Genomic DNA, 18,809 nt, shown 5'->3' on the forward strand with positions numbered 1-18,809 from the left:
GGGCGCCGGAGCCTGGCGGCCCAGGTGAGTGCGGGGGCATCGGAGCGCGCCGCGGGCCGCTCCTGCCCTCGCTGAAAAGTCTCGCGGTTGTCTGCGAGTTTGCTAACCGGAAACAAACGAGGATGAGTTGTTTTTTTAAAAAAACTATATAAATTAGTTGTAAAGCGGACGCTTGAGGACATTCGTTTGTGTGCGCGGCGGCTCGCTGTCAGCGGCTTTCCCTCGTGGTCCTTTCACGGATTTCTCTTGGGCCTGAGATTTTGAAGGAATTCTTCCTTTTTTGGTTATTTCAGACATTTGTTCCCCAATGGCCATAATTTTGTTCTCCCTATGTAGCCCAGGCTGGCCTCGAACCGGAGCGATCCTCCTGCCTCGGGGGAGCAGTTATTAATAAATTACTTTTGTTTTTCGTTTTTGGTGACACACATTGATTTTTCTTTCCACCTTCAAAGGGGCGTTCAGTCAGTTTTCCTGCTTCAGAAATTAGTATTTTGGAGTCAGCTACCTTGAAGGGAAGTTTAATATGTAGCACCATCTAGTGGAAAAACGTTGCGTTAGACTCACCGTTTCGTTTCATTGAGTTGGTTGTTTAGAGCCCATTTGAAATTTCTTTAATGGAAGAAATATAAAGTAGTCTGATGGTGGAAGAAGAGAAATACTGTGTTTTGTAGCCACAAAAGAGAAAGCGCAGGAAAAAAAAAAAGAGAAAACAAAAAAAGTAGCAGTGCATACTGTCCCCTGGGAGTGTCTCTCGGCATACTTCTGCCCAAGTGCTGGCGATGGAGTACAGTTATGAGAGAGGGAATGAATAAACAGACGTGACCTCTGCTGGATGCCTTGGCGTTCAAGATCATTTTAAGCCTTTCAAAAAGTCTTGTTAGGTGTTTTTTTTTTGTTTTGTTTTTGTTTTTTTGGTACTGGGAATCGAACTCAGGACCTTGCGCTTCGTAGGCAGGCACTTGTGCCACTGAGCTATATCCCCACCCCTAGCAGGTAGATAGTGTAATATCCCCATTTATAGATAGACACGAGGGCATTGAAATTCAGAGAAGCCGAGAAACAGCATCTCGAAGCAGAACATAAAACTAGTCTGTGAATCCAGACCGCAGTACTCTTTCGAAGCCCTGTGCTTCTCTCTCCCTCAGCTCCCTTAGGGGAACAAAATTATGGCCCCACCAAGGGTTCTGCCGAGGGCGTGCCCTGGAGGGGGTCTTTGGTGTCTCGTAGATGAAGCGGCACCGTGTCAGTTCCGGATGCGCCGCAGCTCAGATCGCCGAGCCCCGCAGTCTCTATGGGGCTGTGGGGGAGCACCGGAGGAACTGGCTTAGAGCTCATCCCACAGCCGCCGGGGGCTTCTGCGTAACCGACAGCATGTTTCATCAGTTTCTTCGAAATCCTCTGAGCTAACAAAATAATTATGTGCTTAGTAAACATTTTACAATTATTCCCTATAGTAGACCATTGTGAAGTTTTTCAGAACTGTCCCTGAAGATTAATGAATGGCTCTTTAATTTTTCTTCTTTGTGGCACTGGGGGTTGAACCCAGGGCCTTCAGCCTCAGCTGTATCCCTAGCCCCACCCCACTTTTGATTTTTCATTCTCAGCCCGGGCCTGGCTAAGTCACTAACTTGCCCAGAGGCTGAGTCCCAACCTCAGTCCTCCTACCTCAGCCTTTCGGTGTTGGGATTCCAGTTGTGTGCCTCCACACCTGGCTGCATTTAAATATTTTTGTTTAATTAAGAGATACTCTTATTTTCCCCGTTTGTTGTGAGAGAAAGGCAGCTGACCTGGCAAGGTAGAAAAAGTAGAAAATTAGTTTCTGAGCATTCTTTTTTCTCTTCATTGAATAAGTTGCTTTAAGGTAAAACAGTTTTCTCCTCTTAACTATATTAATGTCTGTTGTAAGGGATTTTAGGATTCTGGAAGAGGGAATAGCTTCATTCAGCTTAGCTCCAGGTCCCTTTGATAAGGAACCCTCAACATTAGTCTGTATTTCTTTTGGGTTTTTTTTTTGGTCTTTTTGAGGCAAGGTCTCGCTATGCAGTTCAGGCTGGCCTTGAACTCACAACAATCCTCCTGCCTCAGCCTCCTGAGAGTAGTTCTGTATTTCTGAGTGGGATTCTCTCTTTTGCTTGAGCCTATAGGACAGGAGGGATTGATTGACACTTCACACATTCTAGCAGAGTGTCTCTTTTCTCTGGTGATGGCATTTAAAATTTTATTTTTAATTTTTAGAGGAAATGGCATGGGAAGTCTGTTAGCCAGAAGGACCTTGGCTTTTGGGTATTATCATCAGTAGTAGGAACAACATGGACAGTGCACACAAGTGCTTGGATTGGATAGTCCTCTGGCCAGATAGAAGCGAGTTTGTTTTCCTGCTGCTCTGAGGAAAGACTTTCACACACTTAAAAGATGAGGGCTTTTTACCTATAGCAGAGGGTCTGTGGATCCCTTGAAGTTATACAAAATCCCATGTCAATGTGCTTTTGTGTTTTCCCCGTGGGCATCGGCTTTTGTCAAATGTGAAAGGGGATAGTAACCCCAAATATTTAAAACCAACATACATAGGGCAGTGAAGACTGCTAAGGTCATGGGAAACCATCCAAAAAGCAGTGGGACAGGAGTTCACAACGCTGAATTATGAGGAAGGAAAACTAGAAAATCGGCTCACCAGAATCCCTGCTCTTTATGGAGTAAGTCACACAGAACTTTCTTGCCAGTGGACTTGCAGAGTGTCTGTCGGTGGGTGTTCTGACTTCAGTTTCCAAAGTCCTGGAATTCTGGGGAGTATGTAAGGAGTGCAGCATGGTCAAGCCCAGTTGCATCTGTAGAGTTGCTGTACTCTGAAGTTTGAAGATAAAATATCACAGGGGCAGCTGGCTTTGAACAGAGTTAGCCTTATTTTTGTCTGTGTTTTGAGAACAGAGGAGTGGTTAGAATTTGTTGTCTTGAGACTTTTTCCTGCATTTGTCTTTAAGGTAAAGAGCTTTATAAGTTTATTTTGAAAGATTATTTAAAGTTTAAGTTAACCTCTGTTTTCAGGTATGGAATGTATTCTCTTCACAGTCCTCAGATTCTCAGCTGTTGACTGCAGAGGAGAGGGACCAGATTCTACGTGACCTTAAGAAAGCAGGATGGTCAGAATTAAGTGAGAGAGACGCCATCTACAAAGAATTCTCCTTCAAAAATTTTAATCAGGTAATTATTATAAATTCTTGCTAGTGCAGTGGTTTATTTTTTGCCGCCTTCAACTTTCTGATACTGGTGGTTGTCTGGTCCCATGTGGGCCCAGGGTCTACATCCTCCCTTCTATAAGAATTCAGTGAGAATGCCAGGTGTGGTGCCACATGCCTATAATACCAGCACTCAGGAGGCTGAGGCAGGAGGGTCACTTCGAGTTTGAGGCCAGCCTGGGCTACATAGTGAGTTCAAGGCCAGCCTGAATTGCATAGCGAGACTCTGTCTCAAAATCCCCCTCCCCACAAAAAAGCCTCCTTTGTTGATAATTGCTGCAGCCCATCTGGGCAATTCTCAGCCCTGGAGGAAGGGATGATTTGTGTTATTTGAAAAGTCAGATTCTGAAACTGCTATAGTTTTGATTTGATGTTGGTTATGATAGTTACTTTTGGACTTTTAAATTACATTAAAAGAGGATGTGAGAAGGGAGCATGAGTAAAAATCCAGTTCAGAAAAGTATACTTGTTTGACAATTTCCTCTACTTTTGCTGGGCAGTTTATAAGTTTTCTTTCTTTCTGTAGTTGTATTTCTGCCTCTCAATCGACTCTCAAGCTGCTCTTATCTCCCTCTTCCCTATTGGCAAATTTTCCCCAAACGCAGTAGCCAGTGCTTTTCTTAAAACCTCGCCTCTCCCTTGGAGACTTAGCCTTAACGAGGTAACTGTTCCATTCAGTCCCGCCCTGTTTAGAGAGTCGTCTCCCATGACTTTCCCTCAGCGGTTACTCCCCTGCATTGTATGAGGTAAAGGCTTTTGATTATTTCGTGTTTGTTCAGTTAGCTTGGTAATCCTTCGGACAGGTTTATTGTTTTTATTTATATTAGGTGTAAGCATCTAGAAGTCAGAGACCTTGTTTGCTTAAAGAACTCTCTATTGTACATAACATAGTTGTGGATACAGACAGGCATGTGATAAATGCAGACATTGATTACAGTGTTCGCTGGCTTCTACAAGGGTGTGTGAGGACCGGGTTGCCACCGGAGAAACCCTCAGCATGTTTTCCCAGTAAATGCCGTTGGCTCCACTGAGCTGCCTGCCCTATTCCGTTCTCCATCCATCTGGCTGCCAGCCATCTGCTGAGTCCCCAACTCCTGAGGAAACCTGCACCTAGCAGACTCCTTGTCCCCGCTGCCCCACGTGTTCCACAGCTCTTGTCAGGGGCTTAGCACTCCGTGGCTGGTGGCAGGGAATCCCATTGGTACAGTAAGCTTGTGTATAAGCTCTAGGTAGCATTTTCCAAGCTTATTAAAATTCTTACATGTGTACAGCTTGACTTCTTTAAGCCTGGGCTAATTTATTGGGCTTGAACATGTGGCTTAAAGTACTTGAGTGGTGTTGCCTCAGGCTCTGCCCATGAGTCAGTCCTCCAGCACCATTCTAAACCTGTGCTTAGGGCGACTTTCAGAAAGAGGAGGGCAGGGAAGCTGTGCGGGGCATCTGGGATTAGCTGTGACATTATTCACTGGGACATTTCATTAACTAGGCCTCCTTCTCCCTCATCTAGCCTTTAGGAAAAAGAGGCAGAGGCCAAGAAAATCAGCTGGTGTCAGGGAATGTGTTCAGAGAACCAGCACTCAGATTATATCCCGGGGTCAGTTTTCCAGCAGGCTTCTGTGATTTCTGCACGTACAGTGGCCCACGATGGCCCTGGCGTCATGACTGCTATCACTGCCTTCCAGGCAGAGCCAGCTGGGAGCCCAGCAGTAGTGGAACAAGTTAGGCTAACATCGTATTTCAGCAAAGTAGCGTGCAGCCCATCAGGAGCTGTGGGGCATCTCGGGAGGCATTGTTGGAAAGACTTGTGACGGCATTTGGGTTTGTGCTTGGGAGTCTGGAAAGTTTTGAGGGCATGAAGGCTTTGCTGTGGATTAGATGCTGTCAGGAAATGGACAATTCTGTGATTCACCATTTTTGTAAATCTTACCTATTGGGAGAACAGACTAAAGTGGGGCCAAACCTGAAATTGGAAAAGAAGCAGTAGTTTCCCATCATTAAATGGGAAAGGGGTGTTTGGTGTTTTATGGTTTGGAAAGTGTTCATGTTTTGTTTCCTTTCAGGTAACATTATGGAGTAGTGTATTTATGTCCTAATCCATCGTGGTCAGACAGTGGCTCTGTCTGCTGTTGATGTCATGTTCAAGGGGAGAGCACTGACGCCTGGTTAATAGTCCCAGGCCAGCTCCCAGGCACCAGGAGCTGATGTTCTTCTGGTCACAGTGCACATGTAGAGTTGCGACTCCTTGGGACTGAGAGATCCTCATTCATCTTTCATCTAGGACAGAAAAGCCTGTTCCCTTTCTTGTAATATTGGGGATTGAACCCAGGGCCTTTTCACTGAGTTACATCCTCAGCCTTTTTGTTATTTTACATTTTGAGACAGGATCTCACTAAATTGCTAAGTTGGCCAGACTAGGTTCCATCTTTTTTTTTTTTTTTTTTTTTTTTTTTGTTTTTTTTTTTTTTTTTTTTTTTTTTGGGGTTTTTTTTTTTTTTTTGGTGGTGTTTTTTGTTTTGTTTTGCTTTGTGTGTCTTAAGACAGAGTCTTGCTTTGTAGTGCAGGCAGAGCTTGAACTCACTATGTAGCCCAGGCTGGCCTCAAACTCATGATGATCCTCCTGCCTCAGCCTCCTGAGTGCTAGAATTACAAGCATATGCCAGCCACCATACCCAACTTGGTTTGTTTTTCTTTGACACAGAGTCTCACTATGTATATTCTTCAGGCTGGCCTTGAACTCATCATGTAGCCCAGGCTGGCCATGAACTAGCAGCCATCCTCCTGCCTCAGCCTCCTGAGTGCTTAGATTTACAGGCATGTGCCACCATGCTTGGCCATTGTGGTTTTTTTTTTTTGTCTTTTTTGAGACAGGGTCTTGCTATGCAGTTCAGGCTGAACTTGAGCTCACTTTGTAGCCCAGGCTGGCCTCAACTCGCAACAATCCTCCTGCCTCAGCCTCCCGAGTGCTGGGATTACAGGTGTGTGCCACCATGCCCAGCTCATTGTTTTTTATTGAAGCGACAACATAACATTAAGGTAATGTAAATTTTAAAAAGCTGGGTTTCATGAGCATAACTGTAATCCCAGCAGTCGGGAAGGGTGAGGCAGGAGGATCTCAAGTTTGAGCCCAGCCTGGGCAACTTAATGACACCCTGTCTCAAAGTAAAAAATTTACAAAGGGCTGAGTATATAGCTCAGCGTGAGAGCCCCGGGTTCCTGCCTTAGTACCGACCCCTCCCCTCAGAAAAAATCACAACTACTTAAAAAATTTATTTTATTGTACTGAGGATTGAATCTAGGACCTTGTGTACGCTAGACAAGTACTCTATGACTGAGCCACATCCCCAGCCTATTATTCTTTTTTTTGAGACAGGATCTTGCTATGTAGTTCATGCTGACCTTGAACTCACTATGAATCCCAGGCTGGCCTGAACTCAAAGTAATCCTCCTGCCTCAGTCTCCCAAGTGCTGGGATTACAAGCATGTACCACCATGCTTGGCCCACTGTTCTTTTTTAGTATTTTTCCATAGGTATAACTTATTTACAATGTAGTAGTTGCATATATAGTTAAGCTTCTAAAAAATTTATAATATTAATTCATCATATGTTTATGAAGCATCTCCACTGTTAGGCATTATTCTAAGCTCATGTAGCTCCCATTATAGGAGAGAGGATAAACAGCAGACGACTGAATAGATGATGTAAGTTCAGTGAACGGCGAGTGCCATGAGGAAGAGTCATGTAGGCGATGGGAATAGAGAGTGAAGGAGGAGGCACTGTTTCAGATGGCGTTGTCCGGGATGCTCTGTCAGGGAAGGGGACATCGGAGGCCTGAGTAATGCTGAAGATCTCAGTGTGTGAGAACCCAAAGGAAGAACATTCCTGATGGAGAGAACAAGTAGGTCCCCATGCAAAACGGTCTTACCATGATTGAGCACAAGCCCCGAACTGGTGTTCTGGAGCAGACGCAGCAAGTAAAAAGAGCGCCCAAGCCTTGTTGGCATGCTGAGGAGTTTGGGTTTTAATCTGTGAAAAAGCTGTTGATTTCCAGCAGAAAAATGTCATTATTTGTCCTATAGTCTGAAAAATCATGCTGGGTATTCTGCTGAGAATAGGCAGTGGATGGGGCGGAGGGGGAGCAGGCTATGTCAGACACGATTACTGTAGTCTAGGTAAGGGACAGCAGGAGACCGGAGGTGGAGAGAAATGTGGGGTTCCTCATGGAGTTTGAAGACAGGAAAATCAAGAGTTGCTGGTAGAGTTGGAGGTGTAGCTCAGCGGTAGAGCACTTGTCTAGCAGGCACGAGCCTTTGGGTTTGATCCCCTCCCCAGTGCTGCCAAAAAAATAAAGACTCGCTGATAGATCGATCAGGGGTTGGGGGAGGCTGTTAAGGATGACTCCACGTTTGGGGTCAAGCTGTATTGTGAAGGATAGAACCGTTGGTGCCACTTACTAGCCTCGGGAAGGCCGGGCATAGGGAATTAGGAATCCTGTCTTATATATTTCAGATTTGAGATACTTACTAGTTATCCAGGTGGACAAGTCTGGTGAACGGGTGGACATATGAAGTCAAAACTCAGGCTGGAGAGAGCAGTTTGAGGATTGTCAGAGGGGTAACAATCATGAGAGCACAGTCCTAGGTAGGAAAGAGAGGATAAGATGAAATGGCAGTATGAGAGTGGAGGTGATGTCCATTGTAACAGGAAGGAAGAGTGTGTGAGTATAGGTGTAAGCAGATTGGTATGTTTGTCCTGGGAAGAAGAGATAGTTCTCTTCTGATTATTTTTATGTTTTTAGTGAGGTCATCAACAGAGCGGGGAGAGGTGGGAGGCAGGAGTTCTGAGGGTCTGAGGAGGTAGGCAAAGGAATCCAAGTCATCTTGGAGACAAAGATAGTGAGTTAACTGCAGAGATGTGGCTGGTTGCTGGAAGTTCTCAGTGTTACTACAGATTGTGATCAAACTTTTTTTTTTTAAGACAGTGACTTGCTCTGTACTTCAGGTCACCCTTGAACTCACTGTGTACCCCAGGCTGGACTCAAACTTTTGATGCTCCTGTCTTAGCCTCCTGAGGGCCATGGTCAGACATTTAAAGTGAAGATTTTCTGAGTTTTGTCCAGCCGCGTTCAGCTGCCTGGGTACAGACTTGGAGTAGGTGCAGACTGAGTGAGAACTGAACTTTTGCCAAATGAGTACAGTGGAGGAATAGAGGGCCAAGGAAGGAGGGATGTGTGCAGTGGAGGGAATAAAACATTGGCCATTGGAGCCTAGGCCAGTGAGGGAAGTACAGCATGACAGGGAGATAGATGTGAAGACCTGGGATGTCATTTGATACACTCTTTTGGAGGGCAATTGGGCGGTGCTTGTTCAGCCTTTTGTGCATACACATGTGAGTGTGTATGTGTCTGTGTCCTGTGTGTGTGTCTATGTTGCTGGGGATCAAACTCAGAGCCTTGCACATGGTAGGCAAGTACTTTATCACTGAGCTACGCCCCAGCCCCCAATGTCTGTCAGCTACTAATATCTACATATCCCTTGTGCTAACCTAGAAATTATCTTCTAGATGTGGTCCTGTGTATATAAAAATTGGATATGAGAGTATGACCATTAAAGTTCTGTGGGCCTGTAATGTTTTATTGTGAGCAGGCATTCCCATGTGCATGTGCATACCATGGTAAGGCCTCATCTCCCTTGCTGCAGCCCTGCCCTCAGCAGGAGTTCAGGAGGCCCACTGTGCTTACAGTTGGGGAGATCCAGCACCTTTCCTGGCTTCAGCGATACAAACTGGAAAGAGGCCACAGTTACAACTGATGACCCCTCCACTAAGAACATGATTCACACTGGGTTGTAACATATTAAAAAATTCACCAAACATATGGGTAAAAGGTACATTCTGTTTCCTTTGCTCAATAGCTTATGAGTTTTTTTTTTTTTTTCAGTTCTTTATGTTGTTTTTTCATTTCTCTTACAATAAAATGTTGAGTAGGAGTATACTTGCTTAGACATTATAATTTTTAAGATGGTGTGTGTATGTAGTTTGCGTAGAATGGTATCACAGTTTTCTATCTGTTATGGCTTGTGTGTAGATGGCCCCCCAAAGCCTCATGTGGTCATAGGTGGGGAGTTTTGAAAGGGCCTGGCTTAGAGTATATGATGCTGGGATTAAGGGTATGTGATTACTAAATTAGTCCACTTGTTGGTTTGGCATAGTTTTGGGTGTGGATAATGGGAAGGCTCACCCTGGGTGTGGATGGCACCTTTCAAAGGGCAGGTAGCCTGGAAGGGGTAAAAGGGAGAGGCAAACAGCTGCTGTTGCTTCACTTGCTCCTTGCTGCTTACTGTTTGCTGCTTTCTGCCTGCCCTGCTTTGCCATGAACTTTTTCTCCTCTGTAGTGCCCCTCTGCCATGCCACCTTGCCTTGGAAGCAGCTGACTATGCACTGAAACCTCTACAAAGTGTGAGCTGCAATAAACCTTTTTCCCCTTTAATTTGGGGTGTTAGCTATTTTCTCTCAGCAACAAGGAAAGTAAGGCACTATCTTTTAATATTATAGAAAATGGACTATACATCTGAGGAACATTTTCATTGAACCTTGACAAAAGCTTTGGACTCTTTCAGGTTTTATGATAATAATACTCAGCAGATACATTTGATCTTTTTTTTTTCTCTCAGAGATTTTTATTCTGAGATATGGTTGGTCCCACATAGTCCAAATTAAGTTGATAGCTCAAATGAGCACAGATATTTGGAGATTATAATATAAAAATTCCCCAGATATTCTCCCAGTGTAGGTGGATGAAGTAGTCATAGGTGGCAGTTTCTGTTGGCCTGTGCCCTGGGTGGTGGTGCATAGACTCCACAATGCTTTGTGGGTTGGTGGGCCGTATGATGGTGACCGTGACATTTTATGAGCAGGCAGCGTGACGGTCCTGGGACTCAGGACAGGGACTTTCCATATTCAGAGTGCTTGAACTCAGACAGGGTGAGGGTGCGCTTGTAAAGGAGTTTTGCTTTTTCTGTTCAGGTAGACACAGGAGGGAGGGGTCTGTAAGTGACAAACTTATTCTTGGGTGTTGGGCAACTGCAGAGCATCTGCGTTAGAGGAACACAGTGTCATTTGGAAATGTGGGTGTGCATGTCCCATAAAGGTAAATTTGGTTATATATTGTAATGTACAGGAATAAATGGGAAGCTTCCAAAATTTGAAAGGAAATTCTAAACTTTAGAAGTAAGTGCGGAAAGTGAGGCTCTGAAGCTCAGGAAACAGATACTTCAGATGCCAGTAGGTGGAGCCCTCCAGGGCAGAGCCTAGACTGGCCAGAACCCCGACCCTGTAGCAGGCTGTCCTTGTTCCCCACCTCCGGGGTCCTTGGGATCACCCTTGTTCAGTGTGAAATAAGCTTAGAATCAGGAATAGAGAAGAAGCGGTGGTTCAATACTAGACTTGTTTTGGTTCCTTTTGAGTGAATGAAAGATTCGGGGGCATTTTCCTCCTGGTAAAAGAGAGGGCAGAGGCTTTGTGAGAAGGAGCTGCATTTGCTACATTCCTGGAGAAGCTCTTGTGCCCTGCCTGTGCTTCGTGCCAGGGTCTGCTGGCTGCCACTTGATTATCTTATGAATCACATGAACTGGTACTCAGCCACCTTTCCTCTTCAAAAGGGGTGTTTTTCCATAGCTTCATCTAACAGCTGTCAAAGTGTAGTACCTTTGGCAAGGCAAGGACCAAACTTTGTTCTCTAGCGTATTCATCAGATTCATGTTTGTAGCTGCAGCTTCTGAAAGCTTTCTTGGGCTAGGGTGGGAGAGAAGAGGAGTCTTCTAAAGGGCCTAGGTCACACTGGGCATGGTGGGGTGTTCTGTGCATGCAGCACCCGTGAGTTGCGGATCGGTAACATGTTTCTCTTCCAGTGCCCAGACAGACTCCTGAAACTGAGCAGGTGACTTATTGCTGACTGACTTTCTAACAATGTTTTATTGAGGAATTTGGTAACAGGCTATGGTTAACATTTTCAAGTGGCGAAGTCTTGATGATACCAGAAGAAAAACAACCGGGTAATGAAAGTCTTCTTTTTTTTTTTTTTTTTTTTTTTGAGGCAAGGTGTCACTATGTAGTCCAGGCTGGCCTTGAATTTACTATGTAGCCCAGGCTGGCCTCAAACTCACTGAGATCCTCCAGCCTCAGCCTCCCGTGTAATGGGATTACAGGCCTGTTAATGTCTGGCTGTTAATGAAAGTTTTAGTAGTCCTTTGCAAGATTTTGCTGAAGGTTTCAGGTGCTGTCTTGTGAACAAATTAGTTTGGGTTTTACTGTTGTTGCCTTTAGTACTAGGGGGTTGAATCCAGGGCCTGGGCAATTTAGTAATTTAGTGAGACTGTGTCTCAAAATGGAAAATAATAAAAGGGCTAATAAAAATATCCAAGTGGTATTCATGTTGCTGGTCACTTTGGAGTTCTTCCTGAGTCCCAAGTAAGCCTGGAACTCCTGTGTTGGTGTTGTCTGCGCCGAACCATCAATGTTGGTCCGTCAGGATAGGAAAATAAGAGCCTAAGGTGTTATCGTCATTTGGAGTCTCATTTCTGCAGTTCGTGTCATACACTAGGTTTATATTTGATGTGTATTTGTAAAAGCATATGCAGCGGAGCAAGAGAAATGTAAAACAGGTGTCAACAATGCAAATATGACACCACACTGCAGTGTGAGAACTCTGTGGTCATTACACCGTCCTTTAATAAAAATGGACTTTTAACTGCATCAGTTTTTCTTAGTCATGTAGTAAATCTTCTGTTTACAGAACTTAGCCTGAGTATTTTGTAAAAGTCAAACAGCCAAGAAATACAATTTCCTCAATAGTCTTTGTCTTGCCCTTTTACAGATGGTGTAAAATCAGGTGTGTAAAAAATAAAAAAAGCAGTTTGAGCTGACGTGAAAGGTATTTCAGATTTATGCTTTGCAGATGATATTGGTATGATTAATGCATTCATTGCTTTTTTTATTGCTTTTCACAGATAATGTACATGATGCATGAAAAATGTTGTGGGTTTAAATCTTTGCCAGGTTTAGACTGTGCCTATCAACAGATGTTATCATATAACTACCATAATTATTATAAAATAAAAAAAACTTGTTATGAAATGTATTGACATAAATTTCATTTATGTAAATTGCATTCATTAGTCTAAAACCTTAATGTAGCATTTAGGGTTTGTGAAGCACTGTAGATGAGATTAACTTGGCATAAAGTGGTCACAAATGGGTTGCTTTAAATTTAACTGACAAAATAACACTCGAGGGCTAGGGAATTACTGAGGCATTTGTTTTCAGCCTGCATTGCTGGTACTTCTTAAATAGGTTGACTGTGAATTAATAACAATGGCTGCTGGTTCAATAACTGCAGAAAATAATTGAACTATTAAATATTAAAAGTATTTTGTTCTTGCTCTTTTCCATTTTATTGCTGTTTTTTTCCTCGGTATATTTGCCTACCACTTCAGTATGGCCATTATCAGTCGTGTTCGGGTTTGCACAGTGAGTTTTGGCTGTAGGGTTTTGGTGTATGTGAATTCGACAAAGAAACTTGCAGAATATGGATACTGATGGAATATCCAAGTCAGCCAGTTACCACTTCGAGGCAGCAATACAGTGCTGTGCTTGCACTCATTTCTGGTGGTGATGGGTAGAGGACCAGTTGGTGTCTGTCATCAGGAGAGATTTGGTCCAACAGTATTGTCTTGGTTACTTTTCTTGTTGCTGAGACAAGATACCCGGCACCCAAAGTTAAAGGAGGAGAGTTTTATTTAGCTCACAGTCTGTAGAGGTTTCAGTCCATATCGGCTGGCTCCAAGCCAGAGTGGCACACGGCAGAGGGGCAATAGTTCACGGCAGTGGAAGACAGCAAAAGCCTCAAGAGATGTTAACAGCATCTTTCTGTCCCTTTTATATTGTATCTACACTGCTGGGATTAGGGCGGTATCAAACCAATCAGTGGACTGATTTAGCAGTCACACACCTCTGATCCTAGCACCACACACTCTAGATTCAGCCACCTCCAAAAAGCCATAGATGACATGAAGCTTTGAGGGGACATCTAGACACAAACCACAGCAAGTACGGACAGCTGGAGCTCCCTGGCTCTGAGTTCTGCTCCTTTCATATGACCTTTTAAAGAAAACAGAGCAGTGACATCCTCTCTCCACTGTTGCAGTTAGTTGACAATCATCCTATCCCTCCTATCTAGTCGAGATGGGGCTTTCTAAGTCATTCATGAAATCTTACAGGACAGCACTGACTCAGACTGAGATTGTGAGATTGCTTGAGGTCACCTTCAGTCGTGTCAGAGTCATAGGTACCAGACTCGCCTGCTTGGCTCCTGTAGCAACATTTTGAGATCCATTTGTGATATAGAAATGCTTTATCATTGATGTTGTTGCTGTTATTTTTAGGAGCTATCTTGTTTTCCAAGTACTACCTGTTAGATTACTTTCCTTCCTTTAATGGGTTTCACCATACTTCCCTGAGAAGGTGAACACTGTATCACCAGCTGATTCAAAGCTGTGTTTGTTTGGAAGTAACCCAGGTATCACTGTTGAGCAAGCAGAGGTCATTTAGTTATATCATTCACATCACTCCTATCCAAACAGCAAATGCTGCTAATAAATCTCTTTGCTCACATGGTCTCATTCAGCCAGCAGGGCAGGATTGTGGTCTACCATATCATTGAGCAAATGGACTGCACGTACAGTCTTCACCACTGCAGCCCTGGCTGTGGGCTCTCATCAGGTACCTGAAGCAGCCCCAGGCAGGTGGGCCAGGAGCTGCATGGTTTCAGCGAGCTCAGTGAAGGTCTAGAGCTGGCAGCCACTGAGAGGCTGGCACTGTCTGGCCCGAGGTGTGGAAGCAATAAAGTGTAATGCAAGAGCTTCCAGTTTGTTGGGGAGGTGGCACATCCAAATTTTATGAGGTAAATTTTTTCAAATTGGCTTGTTAATCATTACTACAATGTGAAGTCTTAGTCAGTCAAAGGAGATGCACTGCAGTGTAGCTGTTGGAGGAGTTCTGAGTCGTTACGTGGAAGATCTGGTAGGTTTTTGTGAAGGAAAGTGCGAAGAGAGGTTAGTAGCAGGTGGTATAGGTCAAGGGTAGGAAGGAAGAGGACACATCGTATTTGCAGTGTGTTGGGGAAATGCTAAGGTGTGAGCTGAGCTGCAGATTGGCATGGGGGCTCCCTGTAGGGCACTCTCCCCTGGGCTTGGCATTGGCTCGGATTAAGGATAGCTGAAAGCAAACTCTGCCTTTTTCTCCTTCCTTCAGCGTGGTTGTTTCTCTCAGCAGCATCACCTCCTCTCGCATACCTGGGCTGAAACTGACCAGCACCAGGAACTGCTCAGTCATCCTTTAGTGTCATTTGCCAGGACAGCTGTTCTGGGCGTCCCCTCTGCCTTCCCCTGAGTAGTGCCGCTAAGCAGCTGCCTGACTGCTTGTCACCTTTAGGCTCTCCCTGCTGTCTTCTTCAAACTGACCCCAGTCAGGCCCTACTCCTTACTCCGCTTTACTCAGATTAGAACTGTAAGGTGCCTGAGAGCCTCCCAGTCGTGCCCTCACTGAAGACGCCGGCGGGTGAAGACAGGGGAGTGCCTTGACCAGGGCCGCTGAACATTAGTAGCCGTGCTGGAATTGGACCAACGCCCCTGGCATCTCAGTCTCATTCTTTTCTACCTTTAGTCAAGTCATCGTTCTTCCTGCTTTCCCTCATCCCACCCGACCTGCCTCCACCTGTCCCCATCCCACCCACCGCTAGACTGTTTTTACGTAACTAACACTAGTAAATAATTATGAGCACTTATTTTAGGCTAGGCACTGTGCAAGACAGTGGGGTACAACAGTTAAGCCACATATTGTCCTTATCTTCATGGAGCTTATAATATAGTGGGGGCAAGCAAAGAAAAAATGAGTATATAATTACAAGTTATGGTGAGTGCCATGAAGGACAATCCTAATAGCTAATGCCAAATGCACACACTTAAAGACTTTACCTGTATTCATTCATTTATTCATCCAGTTAATCCTCACAAAACTTTTTGAAATACATATTATTTCCCTCATTTTGCATTAGATTAAGTGACTTGGCCATGGTGCTGCAGCTGGTATGCATGGAGTCCGGATTGATCCCTGGCAGTCTGTACTGTGAGCCAGCAGGGATACTGCCTGCCTCTGCAGCAGGTGTGTGTCAGACAGTGACAGGAGACCTAATTCTTTTGGCAGAGAGCAATTGGGAAACCCTTAGTAAGGAAGTGATAAGCTGATGCACTTTTTATTTTTAAAATTAAAAAAATTTTTTTTTTTTTTTGTCTTTTTGAGACAAGGTTTCACTATACAATTGAGGCTGGCCTTAAACTTACCTTATAACCCAGGCTGGCCTCAAACTTGCAGTGATTCTCCTGCCTCAGCCTCCAAGTGCTGAGAATCCAGGCATGCGCCACCACACCTGGCGTGATGTACTTTTTTAAAAAGACCAGTCAGAGGATATAGAGGATGGAGTCGAAGGGGCAAAAGGGAAACTGGGGGGAATAGCAGGGAGGCTGTTGCATTCATCTAGGTAAGACGACACTGCTGGGGTAGACAGAGTATGAGATCGTGGACTGGGCAGTGACTGGAGAAGCCAGGAAGTTTGAGGTTAGAGCTGTGTTTAGGATATCCATGGTCAGAAACCAGGGGCGGCACACTTAACACTTACAGGAAGTGCAGGTGGAAAGGGAATAGCGACGTTCCTCCGATTCTGGAGGAGTAGGAGGTGGGTAAGGAAGAAGAATAGAGAATGTTGAAAGTAACTCTTAGACTCAAGCCCGGAGGAGTAGGTAGTTGGAAGTGACATTTACGTTTACTGAGCTGGAGAAGTGTGGGAGAGGAACAGGACTGTGGTATAGGAATCAAGAGTTCTAGTTTGAACTCTGTTTTGTTTTTTTGTTTCTTTTGAGACAGGGTCTTTCTCTGCAGTTCAGGCTGACCTCCAAACTTGCTGTTTTCTTGCCTCAGCTCCCTAAGTGGTGGGATTACAGACATGTTTCACCATGCCCAGTTGGCTTGGGCACATTAGCAGTGCTGTGGCTTGAACTGAGGACCTCATGCATACCAGGCAAGTGCTCTACCACTGTTCCACACCCTCAGCCTTGCACACTTTAGATATGAGCTGCTGGAAGACATCTAAATGTCAACTTCAAAAAGGTAGTTTTAGCTCAGTGTGGTGGCACATGCCCATACTCCTAGCACTCTGGGAGGCTGAGGAAAGAGGATCTCAAGTTTGAGCTCAGCCTGGGTAACTTAGTGACTTAGCAAGAATATATAGACAGGAAAAAAAAAAAAAAGAATATATAGATAGGACCTGCATATGCCTAGCAGTCAGTCTATCTATCTGTCTATCTGTCTATCTACCTGTCTATCTATATCTGGGATGTGCAAAGGCCCTGCGTTTCAATCCCCAGTGCCATAAAAACACCAAAAATAAACAGGTGGTTTTACAGTGATTTAGGAACTCCAAGGCAAGGTTTGGATCACAGATAATGGGGAATCATAAGAATGCATGGAAAAAAACCAAGATATAGGTGATACCACTCAGGAAGAAATCATAGTGTGAGAAGAGGGCTCAGGGCTCAGTCTGTTTAGAGGCTAGATAGAAAAGGGAGAACTAGCAAAAGGCTCAGAGAGACTTGTTAGAGAAATGTAAAAAAGACCAGGTCAATGTTGTATCACAAAATCTAAATGAAGGTGGCATTTTAAAAGAAGGGAGGAGGGGAGGGAAAAGTAAAAAGAACTAAGATGTGTTATGTACACATGCCAGCTCCCCATGATGAATACAATACATACTGCAAACGTGTACTAATAGAATTTTTAAAAATAAAATTAAAAAGGAAAGGGGAGGGGTCAACTTTGCTGAGATCCCAAGTATGATGAGTACTAAAGGGTGACCATTATAAGAGGCAGCACGGTAGTCCCTGGCGACCATAGGGAGGGTGGTTTTGGAAGTAGAGCTCATGTGCTTATGCAGATCCTCTGAGCCTTATTAGTTTGTTGTTAGTTTTTGTTTGTGATTTTATTTCAATCTTGTTTTGATATTAAATCTCTGAATTGTATTGAACATATGAATGTGAGAACTGGAAGGAGATTAGGAAGACCCAGGTGTGAAGTGGTTTGCCAGGGTGACAGTGAAGCAGTGACGGAATTCGCATGAAAATAAGTACAATTGAGAGTGTACAGCAAGGTCGCTTGAGTGTCGGCTGAGGTGTACGCACCTGGAGAACGGGGACTTGGGTTGTGCTTTGTTACCTCCCGCAGTACCCAGCCTGGGTGTTTGTCTTAGTCACTTTCTCATTGCCGAGATGAAATATTTGGCACTCACAACTCAAAAGACAAGTATATGTTGTTTCATGGTTTCAGAAGCTTCATGCAGCAGGCTTGACAGAGAAGCGGCATGGTGGACGGGACTGGGTGGAGGAAGCTGTTCACCTCTTGGCAAGCAGGAAGCAGGGAGAGAGGGGAGGAGCCAGGGGAGGACATACAGTCTTTCAGGTCCGGCCGCCACTGACCGGCCCCCTCCCGCCGTGGCCCGCCTTGTAACATCACGTTAGCTGTGTGCCTATCAGCAGACCTGTCCACCGATGAGCATAGTGACCGCTGACCCAGTCACTTTTCAAACATGAGACCTTGGTGGGAGGGGGTCAATTCAGATCTAAACCAGAACATGTTACCCAGGAGTATTTGAATATATGAAGTTTTTTGATGTGGTCCACTATAGGCCTGTGTGCTTGGTCTTGAGGAAACAGTTTTTCTTTTTGTCTCTTGCAGGTTGTTACCTAAATTGTCACTGTTCCTCTCCCCCATCTCCTTATTCCTAGTTACTCACATATGGTTCCCAAGGCTGACCAGCTTGTCTGACCAGTAAGTGACTGTGTATGATGGGATGAGGGAGGGTGGCCTGCAGTGCCACAGTGCGTTTCCCAGAGCAAGAGACGGTACCCAAATTGCAACCGCTTATTTATCGCAAGTTGGCAGCAGTGTAATTAAACCTGAATACTGAGGTTTTAGTTTAGAAAAAACAACTCATACATTAACATCTTTGGTCTTAAAAGAAAAACAATACATGTGCTGTAGGTTCGCCACCACTGTCCTGGAACGACATTGGTTGTTTCTTTTTTTCTGCATGCAGTTTTGAAGCAACAGAGAATGACTCAGGCCACTTGTTAGTGGGCCTCTAGTTAGTTGCCTTCCATAAGAGAGACTGAAAGGTGGCGCTTATTAAGTATTTTGGCACCACAGCCTCAGCCACCCACAACTACGGCCACAGTCTTTTGTGGATATTAGTGTCCGAAGGGTCCGTGACAGGTTCCTTAAGACTCCACAAAGCATTTTGCTGGGTCTGTTCACCTGGCGGCTGCAGGTCTGTTCACCTGTTATCCATCAGGCACTTATTTCTGTTTTCAGACAATTCTTTTAATCTCAAATTTTTCCTTTCATGGTCCAGCACCTTTGGTTGATTTTTCTTTTTATTTCAGCTTGGTGGTGGTATTGCATATAGAAAAGTTTAATAT

At 44.6% G+C, this 18,809-nt stretch overlaps 1 protein-coding gene across 2 annotated transcripts in view; it reads left to right on the forward strand.

Moving 5' to 3' along the window:
- Pcbd2 (pterin-4 alpha-carbinolamine dehydratase/dimerization cofactor of hepatocyte nuclear factor 1 alpha (TCF1) 2) overlaps positions 1-18,809 on the forward strand; it is a gene marked incomplete at its 5' end in the record, with an annotated part of 47,087 nt that continues 28,278 nt past the window's right edge. Inside the window, 2 exon segments of one of the 2 annotated variants that reach the window (XM_013506992.1) lie at positions 1-24; positions 3,043-3,198. In XM_013506992.1, coding sequence (XP_013362446.1) covers positions 1-24; positions 3,043-3,198 — 180 coding nt within the window. 2 annotated transcript variants of the gene reach the window in all.

This window comes from Chinchilla lanigera, unplaced genomic scaffold (assembly GCF_000276665.1).
Source record: "Chinchilla lanigera isolate Chin_1 unplaced genomic scaffold, ChiLan1.0 scaffold00007, whole genome shotgun sequence".
NCBI lineage: Eukaryota > Metazoa > Chordata > Mammalia > Rodentia > Chinchillidae > Chinchilla > Chinchilla lanigera.